This window comes from Leptodactylus fuscus, chromosome 9 (genome assembly GCF_031893055.1).
Source record: "Leptodactylus fuscus isolate aLepFus1 chromosome 9, aLepFus1.hap2, whole genome shotgun sequence".
In the NCBI taxonomy this organism is placed as follows: Eukaryota; Metazoa; Chordata; class Amphibia; order Anura; family Leptodactylidae; genus Leptodactylus; species Leptodactylus fuscus.
In genome coordinates, this window is record NC_134273.1 from 24,593,035 (window position 1) to 24,607,958 (window position 14,924).

The 14,924-nt window shown below is 42.2% G+C and overlaps 1 protein-coding gene across 1 annotated transcript in view; it reads left to right on the plus strand.

Moving 5' to 3' along the window:
* The first annotated feature begins 829 nt into the window (after positions 1 to 829).
* SHCBP1L (SHC binding and spindle associated 1 like) overlaps positions 830 to 14,924 on the plus strand; it is a 30,417-nt gene continuing 16,322 nt past the window's right edge. The window contains exons 1-5 of the mRNA XM_075286408.1: positions 830 to 1,267; positions 4,741 to 4,890; positions 8,584 to 8,798; positions 9,219 to 9,305; positions 11,862 to 12,080. Of these exons, the coding sequence (XP_075142509.1) occupies positions 830 to 1,267; positions 4,741 to 4,890; positions 8,584 to 8,798; positions 9,219 to 9,305; positions 11,862 to 12,080 (1,109 nt within the window). The remainder of the gene's footprint in view (positions 1,268 to 4,740; positions 4,891 to 8,583; positions 8,799 to 9,218; positions 9,306 to 11,861; positions 12,081 to 14,924) is intronic.

Below are 14,924 nucleotides of genomic sequence, written 5' to 3' on the forward strand. Positions count from 1 at the left end.
ACGGTTTTGCCACAGAGAGCACAAAACGCTCACGGGCGCTCACGGCCGGACACTTTCCAAACCCATTCAAATGAATGGGTTTGAAAAATGACTGCAGGTTTCCGTCTCCAGTCCAGTTTTTTGGGCAGGAAACGGAAACCTTCAAAACGGAGATCGGGCGCAGGTGTGAACCCGCCCTAAGGCCCCACATAGAAAGCCGAAGCCAAAACGCGCTGCGGGAAAAACTGCGTCGGAAACGCATTGCTATTTTTCCTGCATCGCTTTTCATAGAGAGTCCACAGAATTTTGCTCTGCAGGCTTTCTGCTTCCATTATACCTATAGGGAAACCGCCGCCATTTCTATAGGTATAATTGACATTCTGTGATTCCAAAATCGTGTTTTTATTTTCCACACTGCATGGATTAGCCAGAGTCTCAGCCACTTTGTAGTTAATGTAAAACACTGGTTTTATCGCGGCTTTTATGCTATGTGGGACCTTAAGCTGTTTTTGGAGCTGTTTTTTTTGAGGTGGAAAAAGAAGTGTGAACAAACCCTTTGGGCACAATAGAGGGCACTGCCTGTCTCTTATATAAGGGTCACTGTGAATTTGCTTTATTTCTACATGTAGAAGGACACAGTAAAACACTAACTAAATGAGGATTTTTATATGCCAATAGACTGCCCCCTATGGCTCCCCTCATGTCATTACACTGCGCTTCCACTCAGTGTCATGACAGGAATGTCAAAAGGTAGAGAGACGCGCCTTGTGTGTCACGTGACAAGATGCTGCACGGCGATTGGCTGTCCAAACTAAGGCGGGAAACCCGATCAAGACCGTTTTGACTAGAAATGGCGACAGCAGTCAGTGACGAGATGCCGCAGCTGGAAATGGCCGCGGTCTCCGGCGAGCTGTACGCAGAGGCGGGCTTAAAGCGTGAAGAAAGCGCCATTTTAAAGCCGTCCGCCCGTCCCAAAATACCCAAGCCCGATAATTTAAGCCCTTTTAAGTACCCATTCTCCCCGCTGGGCTCGGAAGGCAGCCCCTCACTGCGCTCCGTGTATGCGTCACCTAGAAACCTAAAGATGGCCGACACACGCCGGGGCTGCCGCAAGCTCCAGTTACCGCCGTGTCTGGACGCAATGGATGACGAGTGGGAGGCGGAGGATTTGCCCTTCGGGTGTGACATCCAGGCCCAGCCCCTGCCGCCTGTCTATGTGTCCGGGCAGGTGCTGTCTGTACAGGAGAGGATCTCCTTGTACTGCGACCAGATCCTGCGCCATTGCAAGGTGCCTGACTGCGCCGTCCTGTCATCCTGAGGGGGGAGGGGGTACAATGATTCCTGCTACCCTTCCCTCAGCAATGGCCCCTCAATGAGTGAAAACTACAACTCCCAACATTGCCTGCAGGCCTGTGCTGACGTAAGAGATGGAGAACCAAAACCACTGGCGCTAAGTTCACCCTGGTCTCACCTGTCCGTTGTTCTGGTCTGTCAGAGGACCAAAACAACAAGCAGGCGAGTCGTGAAAAAAAAGCTGAGTTTTACAGTATTATACACAGGTTATGGCTCTGTGTAGAGAAATTCGGTTTAAAGAACTCAGCATTTCTCCATTAGGTTTTTGCTGTTTTGTTCCTTCTCCCGTGAAATCTATAGAGACGCCCGCAATTCTGCGGCGGAAATTAACACGCTGTGTTTTATAGTATCAATAAGGTTTTGATTGAGATTTCGGATAATCTCTTCCACACATTGAGGGAAAAAGCGTAAGGGAGCCTTCACACGATGTAACGCTGCGCTCATTCTGATCGTAAAAAGATGTTCAAAATGAGTGCGTAAAAAGATTTTTCAAAAACACGTGTTTTTTTTAAATTTCTGATTTTAGGGAGCCTTCACACAATATAACGCTGCGCTCATTCTGATCGTAAAAACACGCGTAAAAAGCAGCTCCCATTGACTTGAATGGGAGCCGGCATACGTGCGCTCCCCATTGAAATCAATGGGAGGCTTTTTTCCCTATGCCTTCAATGTATTACGAGCATATCACATCGAAAGCAATAGGGAAAAAATCTTCCCATTGATTTCAATGGGGAGCGCACGTATGCCGGCTCCCATTCAAGTCAATGGGAGCTGCTTTTTACGCGTGTTTTTACGATCAGAATGAGCGCAGCGTTACATTGTGTGAAGGCTCCCTAAAATCAGAAATTTCAAAAAAAAACACGTGTTTTTGAAAAATCTGATTTTCTGTGGTTTTTTCCCCCCGCAATATGTGGATGAGATTAACCAAAATCTCATTCATCTTATTGATACTGTAAAAAAAAAGCAGCGTGTTAATTTCAGCCGCAGAATTGCAAGTGTTTTCTCTATAGATTTCATGGAAGAAGGGAAAAAAACAGCAAAAACCCAATGGAGAAATGCTGAGTTCTTTAAAGAGAACCTTTCATGTCCTCGGGGCACGTGCGGTTTTATGTACCGCTAGAAAGCCGACAGTGCGCTGAATTCATTCAGTCAGGTGACCCGGGTGAAGAGCTATCGATGCATTTACTGATAGCCCTTCACCGTCAGAAGGGCGTTCCTAATAATCTAACTGGGAACGTCCCTCCTGACAGTCTGTCCACAGCGCTGTACTGTGAAGGAGGTATTCTTTACCACCATGCAATGGCGCTGAGCAGTAAGGAACACCCTCCCAGTACTGGTCTATGGACACAGTACAGTGCTGCGGACATACTGTCAGGAACGCCCTTCTGACGGTGAAAGGCTATCAGTAAATGCACCGATAACTCTTCACTTGGGGCACATAACAGGAAAACCGACAGTGCGCTGAATTCAGTGCACTGTCGGCTTTCTAGTGGTATAAAAACCCGCATGTGCCCCCGAGGACATGAGAGGTCCTCTTTAAACTGCATTTGCTACATAGAACTACAAAGTGGTTTTCCCATCACACACTACATTCAAATCCCAGATGAAAAGGTCCTGGAAGCCCAGCTTTTACATCTGGTGATGTCTATGAAAAAATAACGGACACTTGATCAATAGTCGACAGGGTCTCCCTGGAAATGTTGTCCATTGTTATACAGACCATTTTTCAGAGGAACAGACAGAATGACACAGAATAGATCTATCTATTCATAGATAAGAGGATAGCTTGCAGATTGGTGGGGGTTCAACTAAGACCCTCATCAATCAGGAGAACTGTGGAGGTTTGTCCCCCATTGGGAATGGATCTGTCAGGGCTGGGACTGTGCAGGCACCACTCCATTCATTTCAATGGGAGGCCCGGCAGATATCTCTGGAGCTGTAGTTGAAATTAATAGAACCATGCGTGTGGTGCCCAACCACCACTTCATTCGGAATGGGTGGCAAAACTCCACGGTTCTGAGGGGTCAGGCCACCACCAATCTGCAGACTATGTCCTACCATATAGATAAGGAATAATCTGCTAAGATGGAAAAACAACTATAGGCCGGAGCCCCACGTAGCGTAAATGCCGCGATTTTGCAGTTGCTTTTTACCTGGAAAGTCAATGGGATCCTGGCCACAATTGCAGAAAAATCCTTCCTTCTGAATCTATTCCTATGTGTGCAAAAATCACACCAACATAAACTCCTATATATAACTCCATGTATGTCTCCAGCCTCTAGTGGTTATCAAGTGTTTTCTTAGGATAGGCCATCTATATTAGATTGTTGAGGGTCTGACTTTTGATGCTTGTTTTACCTAAATGTGCAGGAAACACAGCATTCGCTTAAAGAGGGCTCTGTTTTTGTGCCTTTCACAGTAAGTGGCTTGGGTGGTTCTGTACAGGGAAGAACAATAAGGGTATCTTCACCTGGCGGAAAATGAAGAGGAACTCCTCTTGACTTTTCGCCGCCAGCGTTTTTGGCGCAGTATAGCCGCAATAGAATGCCGATGCAGTGCAGCATTCTGTCAGGGCATCCCGTTGCTGATTAGGCCCAGATGAATGGACCTAATCTGCAGGGAGACTCGAGCTGAGGACTCTGCGGCCGAATCAGCGGAAAGATCGAGCAAGACGCTTCTTTTTTCTGCCTCCTATTGAAAACAATGGGTGGTGGATTCTTGGAGGAGTCTGCCCCAGATTCGGGGAAGAAATCCACCCCCAAATCCACAGCAAATTCCTCCATGTGAACACAGCCTAGTGCTGCAGCATCTTTCATTTTTAGAATTGGCAAGGAATCCTAGATGTTGGGCATCGATGATAAAGTGATGATGTATCCTAATGATCTGCCATCACCTTGTAAGATGGGACTACCCCTTTAAAGTGTAGCTACAAAAAATGCAAATTCTACCTTTGAACATAGTTTTGGAAATCTTCGTGCTCCTAATTGCATGTATATACAGCACTGTGCTGAAGGTCCACTGCTGAAGTTTGTGCTCTCCATGACAACCTAGCAACTCTCTTATGATTGACTTGGAAATGAATGTACAAAATACTCCCAAACCTGTTAATATTCAGGTCAGAAACTATAAGAATAATTACACTCCATGACTGAATATTATTATTTTCACAGAGCTACATTTGCTTTTTGGCTATGCAAAGGAAACTCTCAGCTTGAAAAGATTTGGCACTTTATGTAATTTATTCTATCTATCTATCTATCTATCTATCTATCTATCTATCTATCTATCTATCTATCTATCATCAATCTAGCTATCTATCTATCTCCTATCTATCTATAATATTATTTATAAGGCATTTTATAGCAATGAATTAATATTTACTGTTGAAAACTCATTTTATTTTAATAGGCTGACGAAGTTGATAAAGCACTGTGCAGGTATCTTTCGGAAAAGCTAAAGACAAAAAATAAGTGGATTGGGATTTGGAAGACAAACCCAGAGCTTTTTTTCCACAAGTATGAAGAAGGTGCTATACAGTATGTTGGGCTTCTTGTTGAGGTGCGGTATTTATCTGTCATTTTTGTTAATAAATTGTGCATACTTGTATTGGAGCTATGCTTAGTACATTTCTACCTTGTTATCTTTTGTACATACTTACATTTTTGGTCTATGAGGCTATGTTCACATCTGCACTGTTTCTCTGTTCTGCACAGATCTGTCATAAATTACAGGCCAGACTTTTTTCGTCTGGTGATTTCAGTTAAAAAAACTCCCAAAAATCAGATATCTGTTATAATCGGTGGAGCCCCTACGTGCTGTTCATGTCCTACGGAAACCATAGATGTGAACGTAGCCTAAAGGTATTTTCCTCTCCACAAGTTACATTGCATAGAGATGTGCTGCAGTTAGTGGACTGTAATGGAAAAAGCTATATGACTAACCCACATGGTGGCCTCTTCTCTCTCGGGCTGATGGGGTCCTGGCAGTCATATCCCCACATTGAGAAAGTGACAGTACATCCTAGCCATATACTACCACTTTTTGTAATGGGCAAACCTTTTTAACGAGAACCTGTGGTTCATTTAACCATTTAAGTGTTGTATAACTTTATAGAGCTGCTGCTCCTCCATGAATCCCCTGTTGTGTTCAATTATTTTTTTCTAATAGCTGCCCTAGTTGCAGAGATATTGGATCTGTTAGTTTCAGCTACTATTATATTTATACTATAAAGTGGACGGTCGTATGACCAGAGGTAATCCTGGGCGGTGTAGACTGCCCCTTCATAATACAAGACTGTACAAGTGTATCACCAGGTGGGTATTGTCTACTGACCAGCCGTAAAGCAAAGGCTACCCATTTGACAGTAAAGTGATATCAGTAACTAAAACAAACACCTCCGATATCTCTGCAACAGAGGTATCTACTGAAAAAAATAAATCTAGCAAGGGGATTCAATGGCGCAGTGGCTCTGTAATGCTATATAAGACTCGGGGTTAGGGGACCTGACAGATCATCTTTAATGGGGATTTCTGTGATCAGCTTATTGATGGGCTATCCTCACGATAGGCTATTAATATCAGATTGATGGAGCCAAGGAGCTGTGGAAAAGGGCTGCACTGCATGTATAGCATCTTCAGTGTTTACCTCAATCTTTCTATCTCCTTGTTGTGTACTTAGTAGTGCAGAGTACAGCTTCATCCTATTCAGATTCATTAGACATATCTGCAATACTACCATATGTGCAGTGATCAGGTAGACAGGTAAACATTGAAGAGGTCACATAGCTCACCTGGACTTCATTGCTCCTTCAATAGCAGATCCCTGTGGTTGCTGAGAGTCAGATCCCCACCAACATGGTATTGAGAGGTTGTCCCAAGGATAGGTTATCACTTTGCTGATCCTAGAATACCCAGAATAAACAGTGAAGGGGTTGTTCAGTTGATGTTTGATTCAGTGATACAAAAGTGCTATTCCTTTCTCAAGTAATGTTGAAGTAGCTCTAAGTATCCTTTCATAGAGCATAACATTTCCTTAATGTGACAAGTGTCTGACAGAGCAATTGGAAAATGTTTCCTCATATGAGGATATGTTTGCGTTTGTGACAAAGATTTTATTATAAGAAAATTGCCCTATACAAGTTTAATGTAATTTTCTCAATCAAAAACATCCTGAAATCAACACAAACAATCTAAACCCTATTCATGTAAAAGCTTGTTTCACCGAAGACATGTCACAGAAGCACAACTTGTATTACAAAACTGTGCGGATGTGTAGACACAACAAAGACGATAAATCACTTCTAAGCTGGATGTAAAATAGTTAATCTTTTAGACAGATACGTATTTTCCTTTTGGGCGTGTGGAAACAGGGGTATAGAGCAGCAGAAAGGAATCTTTGTATACTAAAGCAATAATAACACGTTTTAGCTATTGTCAGTTTTGACTAGAATCCTTCTCAGATTGTCTGGTGGCAGAATATGTTTCCTCTGCTGAAGCCAAACATGGTATTTTTCTTTAAAATCACTTTATACCTTAGCTATGATTCTCTAGTCCTGCAACACAGCATTAATGACGGCTCTGTTCACACTTAAAGGCAACCTGTCACCAGGCCTATGGCCCCTATCTAAGCAACATGCCCTTATGCTACTGGGCCACAAACCTGATAATCTCATTTTCATTTGTGCTTTAATGTGGCAGATATGAGTCTGAGGGAGCCTTCACACGGAGTAAACGCGCGTGTATTTTTGCAAAATACACGTGTAAAAATAAGACTCCCATTGACTTCAATTATATTTTTTACACGTGTAAAAATACGCCTGTAAAATGTCATTGAAGTCAATGGGAGTCTTATTTTTACACGTGTAATTTGCAAAAATACACGCGCGTTTACTCCGTGTGAAGGCTCCCTGAGATTTATCTTTGGTAGTGATAAGTGGAGGATGGTAATAAGTTGGTTACTCTAAGGCTCTGTTCCCATGGAGTAACGCGCCGCGCATTCAGGCACGTATACACGTGTCAGAGTGTGAGCGCTCAAAACAGATCCCATTCACTTCAATGTGTGCCGGCTTACAGGCGCTACACATTAAAATCAATGGGAGGCTTTTTAACCCATTGATTTCAATGTGTAGCGCGCGTGAACCAGCACACATTGAAGTGAATGGGATCTGTTTTGAGCGCTCACACTCTGACACGTGTATACGTGCCTGAATGCGCGGCGCGTTACTCCGTGGGAACGGACCCTTGAAGCATCTTAAAATCCAGCACACCAGATAATCCTTTTTACCAACAAGTACTTTCAGGCCCTATACATTTATTGATCTTGAAAAATTTGGCAGGTTCAGCTGAATTTTATATAATGGTATGAGCACATTCGGGTACAGTCCAACATGTCCATACATGGATATAGGCAAAATACGACAAATATTTTGGCTGTGCAGGCTACAATGAAAAATCGAAACGTAGCATCCTATTCTGGTGTGGATATGCACAATAATAAGCCCTGTTCAATGCTCCGTTTCAATGCTGTGGTGCTGAAACTACAACATGACAGGGCATTATGCTTTTTTTTATTGTCCTGAAAAAAAAACATGGGTAACTCTCTCTCATTAAAGACAATGGGAAGCAGAAATTTTTTCTTACTAATGCATTTTCTTTTTTTGCATCAAAATATGTGCTACCAAACTTTGTGTAAAGATATCATTGGTCGCTTCCCACACAACATTTCTTTATATTTCTCCTTCTCTTTGAATATGCTTTTGGCTTTGATTCTAAAAACAACATCAACAACTGGTATTTTTTTTTTTAAAATGCTTCCACAGTGTTCTAATGGGATTAACAGAAATCAATAGCCGAATAAAACTTCCCTGAGTGATAACGCCTGATCTTCTAAGGTTCTTGGAGTCAGAACCATGGAATATATCTGATCGCCATAGTGTTGTATATAATCTAAGATGCCTAAATAATGGATCTATGACCAGAGAGCTCTTTTAAGAAGCTGTAGCATTTGGACCAGTTCTGTGGCCTCTTTACTGCATACCAGGCACAGCACTGTACTTTGCATAGTGGCAGTCCTTGGTATTGCAGCTCAATCCCATTCTTTTGAATAAGACTGCAAGGCAGCATGGCCATGTGATAAATGAACATTGTCATATCCCCACCGGTCTAATGTTGATGATGTACTCTAAGCGTAGATCATTTTCCCATTTAAAAGTTACATTCAGTAGACATACATTTTCTTTATGTTTGCTTTTAGGTTACTTGCAAGCCTTGCTCAAATGTATCTTCCTACTTAACAGCCAGAGTTCACATTGCAGAACCATTTTCTTCCAATATTGCTAACATTCAGAGAGAGCTAATTGATGATCTTCTGGAACAACTTGGCCACCGTGTTCCCCTGCTTGAGATCTACCCTACTAAAGGACAAGATGATGCGATCTGTGAGATTGCACGAGCGTTGGAAATTGTGAGGTACAAATATTTTTTAAGAAACATGTATGCCGTGGAATAAATGACGAGGATGGAAAGCTTGATGTGACTACACTGAAAGGGATGTGTTTAGGCAGATCTGCTTATAGATGTTTTATTATCCTTTTATTGGTAAACACATGAAAGATTATTATTGCTGCCCGGATGTTAAATTATAAGGAATTGGATTAAAAGATTAAGTGGTAAAACACTTATACTAAGTACCTATCTGTGCCGATCTGCAGCGGAAATGCTGCCATTTTCTCCCAATGATGTTTTCATCTTATCTATAGCCTCATTGCTAGTAGTTATCTAGTATGAGTTTTGTTTGTAGAAATGACATACAATGATATTAGGGCTCCTGGACATATTATTTTTTAAATATTAACTTGGCCAATCTTTACATTTTTTTATTTGTTCTAGATTCTTTTTTGATTACCTTTGGAGAGACTGGGATGAAGAAGAAAATTGTGAAAATTATTCTGTTCTTATTGAAGAAAGGATCAGAATGTAAGTCTTTAGGAATGTAGCTTTCTATGTTAATGTTTCATAAACAATTATACAGAAGCAAATATAAATTCTAGCATTTTTGAATTTTAGGGGGAACCTAAGCAGATACATGCTGGTCTAACCATGGACAGGCACCTGTTAACAGTGACCTGTGTTTTAAGGTCTTTTTACATAGGCAGAACAAATATTAACGCAAATGTTTGTTTCCAACCATTTCCCCATGTAAATATGACCCGTGACAGATGGATAACGCTCATTAGTTGACTGATTGCATATTTTATATGAGCATAAAAATCATCTTTTGTTACCAGAACACATTACACATCAGTGTTAACAGGGAACTGGCCCCATCCCTGGTGTTCTTGTGTGGTCTCCCTTCCCTACAACAGGCTGAGAATATAGAAAATAGAGAACTGCTTAGGGTGGGTTCACACCAGCACCCGGTCTCCGCTTTGTGGGTTTCTGTCTTCTGCCCGGGAAACTGAACAGGAGACGGAAACCCGGCAGTCAGTATCTGCCCGTGAGCGCCCATGAGTGTCTTCTGGTCTCCACGGCGAAAACCGTTTTTTTTTTAACTGGACAACAAAGTCCTGCAAGTCTGACTTTGTTTCCGGTTAAAAAAAATAACGGTTTTGCCGCGGAGACCAGAAGATGTTCACGAACGGACACTTTGCAAACCCATTTAGATGAATGGGTTTGAAAACTGACTGCCGGGTTTCCGTCTCGTGTCCAGTTTTCGGGTAGAAGACGGAAACCTGCAAAGCGGAGACCGAGCGCAGGTGTGAACCCGCCCTTACTCAGCTCTTGCTGGTGTTTATCAGTATGCGACCTATTTCTCCCAATAACTGGATTTCTTAGGGATATGCTATAAATGTTTAAGCTGGTAATACCCCTTTCTATTCATATCTCAATTTATGCAGTAAAAATGTAATATCCTGCTGCTACTTGGAATTTTTGGGGGAGAAGAACTGAGAAGAAAGCAGACATCCCAACCATTTTTTCATTCAAACGGGAGATGCAAGACATCAACTTCTCATGATCACTGGGGGTCAGACACTCATCACTAAAAATGGGGATAAGTACCGTATATACTCGAGTATAAGCTGAGTTTTTCAGCACAGTTTTTGTGCTGAAAAAGTCGGCCTCGGCTTATACTCGGGTCATTACGGTAATATAGTTGCAGACCCGGCATCCGGACAAATTGCAGGCATGGGGACAGAGATTGCAGGCATGGGGAGCTAGAACATCTCCGCTGTAAGTGTTACAGTGGAAATGTTCTACAATGTCCCAGTACGAGGGAGGGAGGAGGGATCCTATGAACTGTGGCCGGCCGACCAGCTACAGTTCTCCTTCCGGTCCCGTCGGCTGGGGATTCCGTTCAGAGCTCTTGCCGGGGATTCTCCTCAGAGCTCCTGTAAAGGCTCCCTGGCCAGCAGTGCCTCTCTTTTGCAGGCTGCTCTATGCAGCCTGCAAAAGAAATTACAATTTTTGCAATGTATTGCAATGCATTAGCATTGCAATGCATTGCATTAGTGATAAGACCCCCTGGGGTTCAAGACCCCTAGGGGGTCTAATAAATGCAAAAAAAAAAAAAAATTAAAAAAAGTGAAAAAAATAAATAAAAATAAAGTATTAGTAAATAAAAAGTATTAAAAATTCAAATCCTACCCCTTTCCCTAGAACACATATAATACTAATACTGTGAAACACATACACGTTAGTTATCCCTCTGTCCAAAAACACCCGCTCTACATACCAATAAATATATTTTTCCTGTATGGTAAATGCCGTAGCGGGAAAAAAAAATGTCTGACTGCCCCTTCCCCGAGACTGAGTTTTCCCCCCTCCCCACTTGGAATTCAGCCTGACTACATCCAGGCTAAGTATAGGGTATCTGTACTGCTCATATTCCGTCGGGAAGGGGTTAATAGGAGCACTGCAGATACGCTATATTCAGCCAGGCTGAATTCCAAGTGGAGGAACAAAAAAAACAGTCCTCAAGCTCAGGGAAGGGGCAGACAGACAACCAAAACACCCCCTCCCCTTCCCCAGCACCCAGCATCTACTGCACCCAAAAACTCTGACCATTTTAATTTTTGAAATTTTCCAGTAGCTTTTGCATTTCCCCCCTAGGCTTATACTCGAGTCAATAAGTTTTCCCAGTTTTTTGTGGTAAAATTAGGGGGGTCGGCTTATACTCGAGTATATACGGGTAATACGTTGTATTTAAAAAAAGAAAAAGAAACTGAGTTGCAATACCAGACAAAGCCTGCAACTTTTTTGTCTACATTAATCTTAGACTACTCTTGTAGTCATATAAACTGGTAGAAATATCCATACTTTCCAACAGTTGTAAAATTGCCAAGATTGTCACAAATTTTAAGTAACAATCCTGGCAAATGTATCTTGTCTTAGCCTGACATGAGAGATTTATAATGTATTGTATCTAATTGACTTATAAAAGGACTTCATTTAATACAAGATTGTACAACGTTATATGTTTTTATTCTGATGAAAATTCTAAAATAGGAAAATTGGTGACATTTACTCTTGTAGATTTGGTGACATACAAGATGGAGACATTCCTCGCCCAGTTGCCCAGCGTTTTAAAAGAACTCTTGAGAAATACAGGAACAAGCGGTTAGAACTGATTGAATTTCAGAATAAGATAAAGGACGACCCTTCAGTTTCACAAGCCGTTGAGTGTTGGAATAAATACTACGAAGTCCAGATGTTAAGTGGCTTATTGAAAATTTGGGAGAATCTAAGACTCAGGTAATGGAGAATTCTTGATATCAACCATGAATCAGACGTGCTTTCAAACCATTTTTTGCTGGGAGAGGTTTTATCGGGTACGGTTTATATCGGATCTTTTTGAAAGAGCTTATCCTTATTCAAGTATGGATATCTTAAGGCTAATGCCCCACGATGAGGAAATACAGCTTTTTTTGTTGCAGATTTTGTTGCGTTTTTTTCAGCCAAGTCCAGGAGGGGATGAGAAAAAGGTAGAAGTATAAGGCCTAGTTCACATGGGGACAGAATAGCGTATTTTGGTCCTGATTTTGAGATGGGAAGCCACATCAAAATCGCGACCAAAATACGCTTGTCGCGACTGTCACTCGCGGCTTCCCACTTCGGAGTAGGCCCAAAATGAATGGGCCTAGTCCGGAGGGTGCTGCTGCGAGGCGGACGCCGTGGCTCAATGAGCCGCTAGCAGTCTCCATAGACCACCATTGTGAGGGGATGGATTATGATGTGGATTCCGCGCCATAATCCACCACCTCTGTGCCCGTGAACTAGCCCTTAGTACTTTATATATCTCCCATTTCTCATATAGCCATTCTTGGCTTTGGCTTAAAAAACCTCAACAAAATTTGCAACAAAAAAAGTTGCATTTTCACTACGTGGGGGCTTAGTCTAAAGAAATTTTCAATAGATTGTTTATAGCAGATATGTAGGCTACTTTCATAACATGTATCGTGTGTCTGTTTAAAGCTCCTAAAGAATACATTTAAATGGACACATAAAACAGATGCTATTGAGTGACAGCTGTCCTGCATTGGTGCCCATGTAAAAAAAAAAAAAAGGGAGAAATCAAAACATAGAAACATATATACCGTATTTTCCGGACTATAAGGCGCACATAAAAACCTACGATTTCCTCAGAAATCGTAAGTGCGGCTTATAGTCCGGTGCGGCTTATATATGGATGGAAGCGGCGGCAAAGACTGCGTGCCGCTTCCATACATACATAAAAGGCACCGTAAGGGTGCATTCACACTACCGAACGCCGGCGTGTATCACAGCCGTACACGCCGGTGTTACAGCAGGGCTGCCGGACACTTCCTATTCATTTCTATGGGAGCAGGCATGCGAGCGCTCCCCATAGAAATGAATGGACAGACACTTCCCATTCATTTCTATGGGAGCCGGCATGCGAGCGCTCCCTATAGAAATGAATGGAAAAAAGCAGTCCATTCATTTCTATGGGGAGCGCTCGCATGCCTGCTCCCATAGAAATGAATAGGAAGTGTCCGGCAGCCCTGCTGTCACGCCGGCCTGAAACAGAACGTGAAACTTACCCAGCGGTGCAGGGCGGGCGGGCGGGCATTCAGGCCTCCTCTGCCTCCGATGTTCCGTCCTTCTCCTCCGGCGCTCGCTGATAATGGCCGGGGCGCATGCGCAATATCATAATGCTTCTACTGCGCATGTGCCCTGGCCATTATCAGCTTGCGAGCGCCGGAGGAGGACGGAACATCGGAGGAAGAGGAGGCCTGAATGCCCGCCCACCCTGCACCGCTCGGTAAGTTTCACATTCTGTTTCAGGCTTTTATTTTAAAACGGGGGGGGGGGGGGGGGTGTAGTTTAATCTAACGTTTACGGTTGGGCTCTATCAGCATGATTTTGCTGATAGAGCCCCTCCTCGCCTGCCGAGCGCTTCCAATAGAAGCGGCTGGCACGTGGGGGGTTAAGCGGCCGCTGGCAAAGTCTGCCTGCCGCCGCTTTCAATAAGATATAATGCGCACCGGACTGCGGCTTATAGTCCGGTGCGCCTTATATATGAACCGAGACGGACTGTAAGGCGCTCATGGGCAATGCGGCTTATAGTCCAGTGCGCCTTATAGTCCGTAAAATACGGTATGTATACTGTGCAATATATATATATATATATATATATATATATATATATATATATATATATATATATATTTTTTTTTAAACCGGATACCTCTGCATGAAATTTGCAACGTCTGCTTAGTTATTCTATACAGCAAAACAGTAGAGATCCTGACAGTTACTATTCCAATTGAAACTGTGAGTCCATTTAATATTCATGCCAGGAGCTTTGTGTTAAAGTAGTGAATAGTGCTAGTTACCCTGCTATGTTCAGCTGTGAATATATTTATAAAGACTCGTTTCTGCCATACATAATAAATGTATTCTAAAAATATTTCCCTTGCTATTTTGGATTGTATGCTATCTCCACGATAAATGTAAAGTTTATTAATAATTTTCTTTTTTTTTTTTTTTTTTTAACACTGCAGACCTTAGTAAACTTTATTTTCCACAATCCAAGTATGTTCCGACTCACTTGATGACACATTCAGATTGCCGTTCACTACACTATTTTTAGACATTTCTCACACTTGTCCTGACTTGCCGCACTCTTCCATTTTCAGTCTAATCAGATGTAACATCTTCCTCTTCTTTCTGTCAACTGTACGGCATACAGCAGCTTCAATTATGTCCAAGTAATTCCTAGTTCTATAGTTTATCCTTTGTCTTCTCTACTGTTCATCACTTCTGTTTAATTTCTCCTCTAATTTCTTCATGATTTTTCTACATTTTCTATAACCCTTTCTCTATTACCCTTTCTATGTCAGTTCTTTAACTTTTATGATTAATGGCATCTCTGTTTCACGTCTATCCCTCTCCAGTTTATCTCTCTTTATTTAGATGTAAATCCTCAATCTGTTCTCCTCAGTTTTCTTTCTGACTGTTCGACCACTTCCAAATTTCAGTGATAAAGGTTTGGTCACGAACTAGGGGTCTAAATGCAATTACTAGGATCAGCAACAGTTCATGTTAACAGCTTTCTTGGAGTTAAATATATGATGG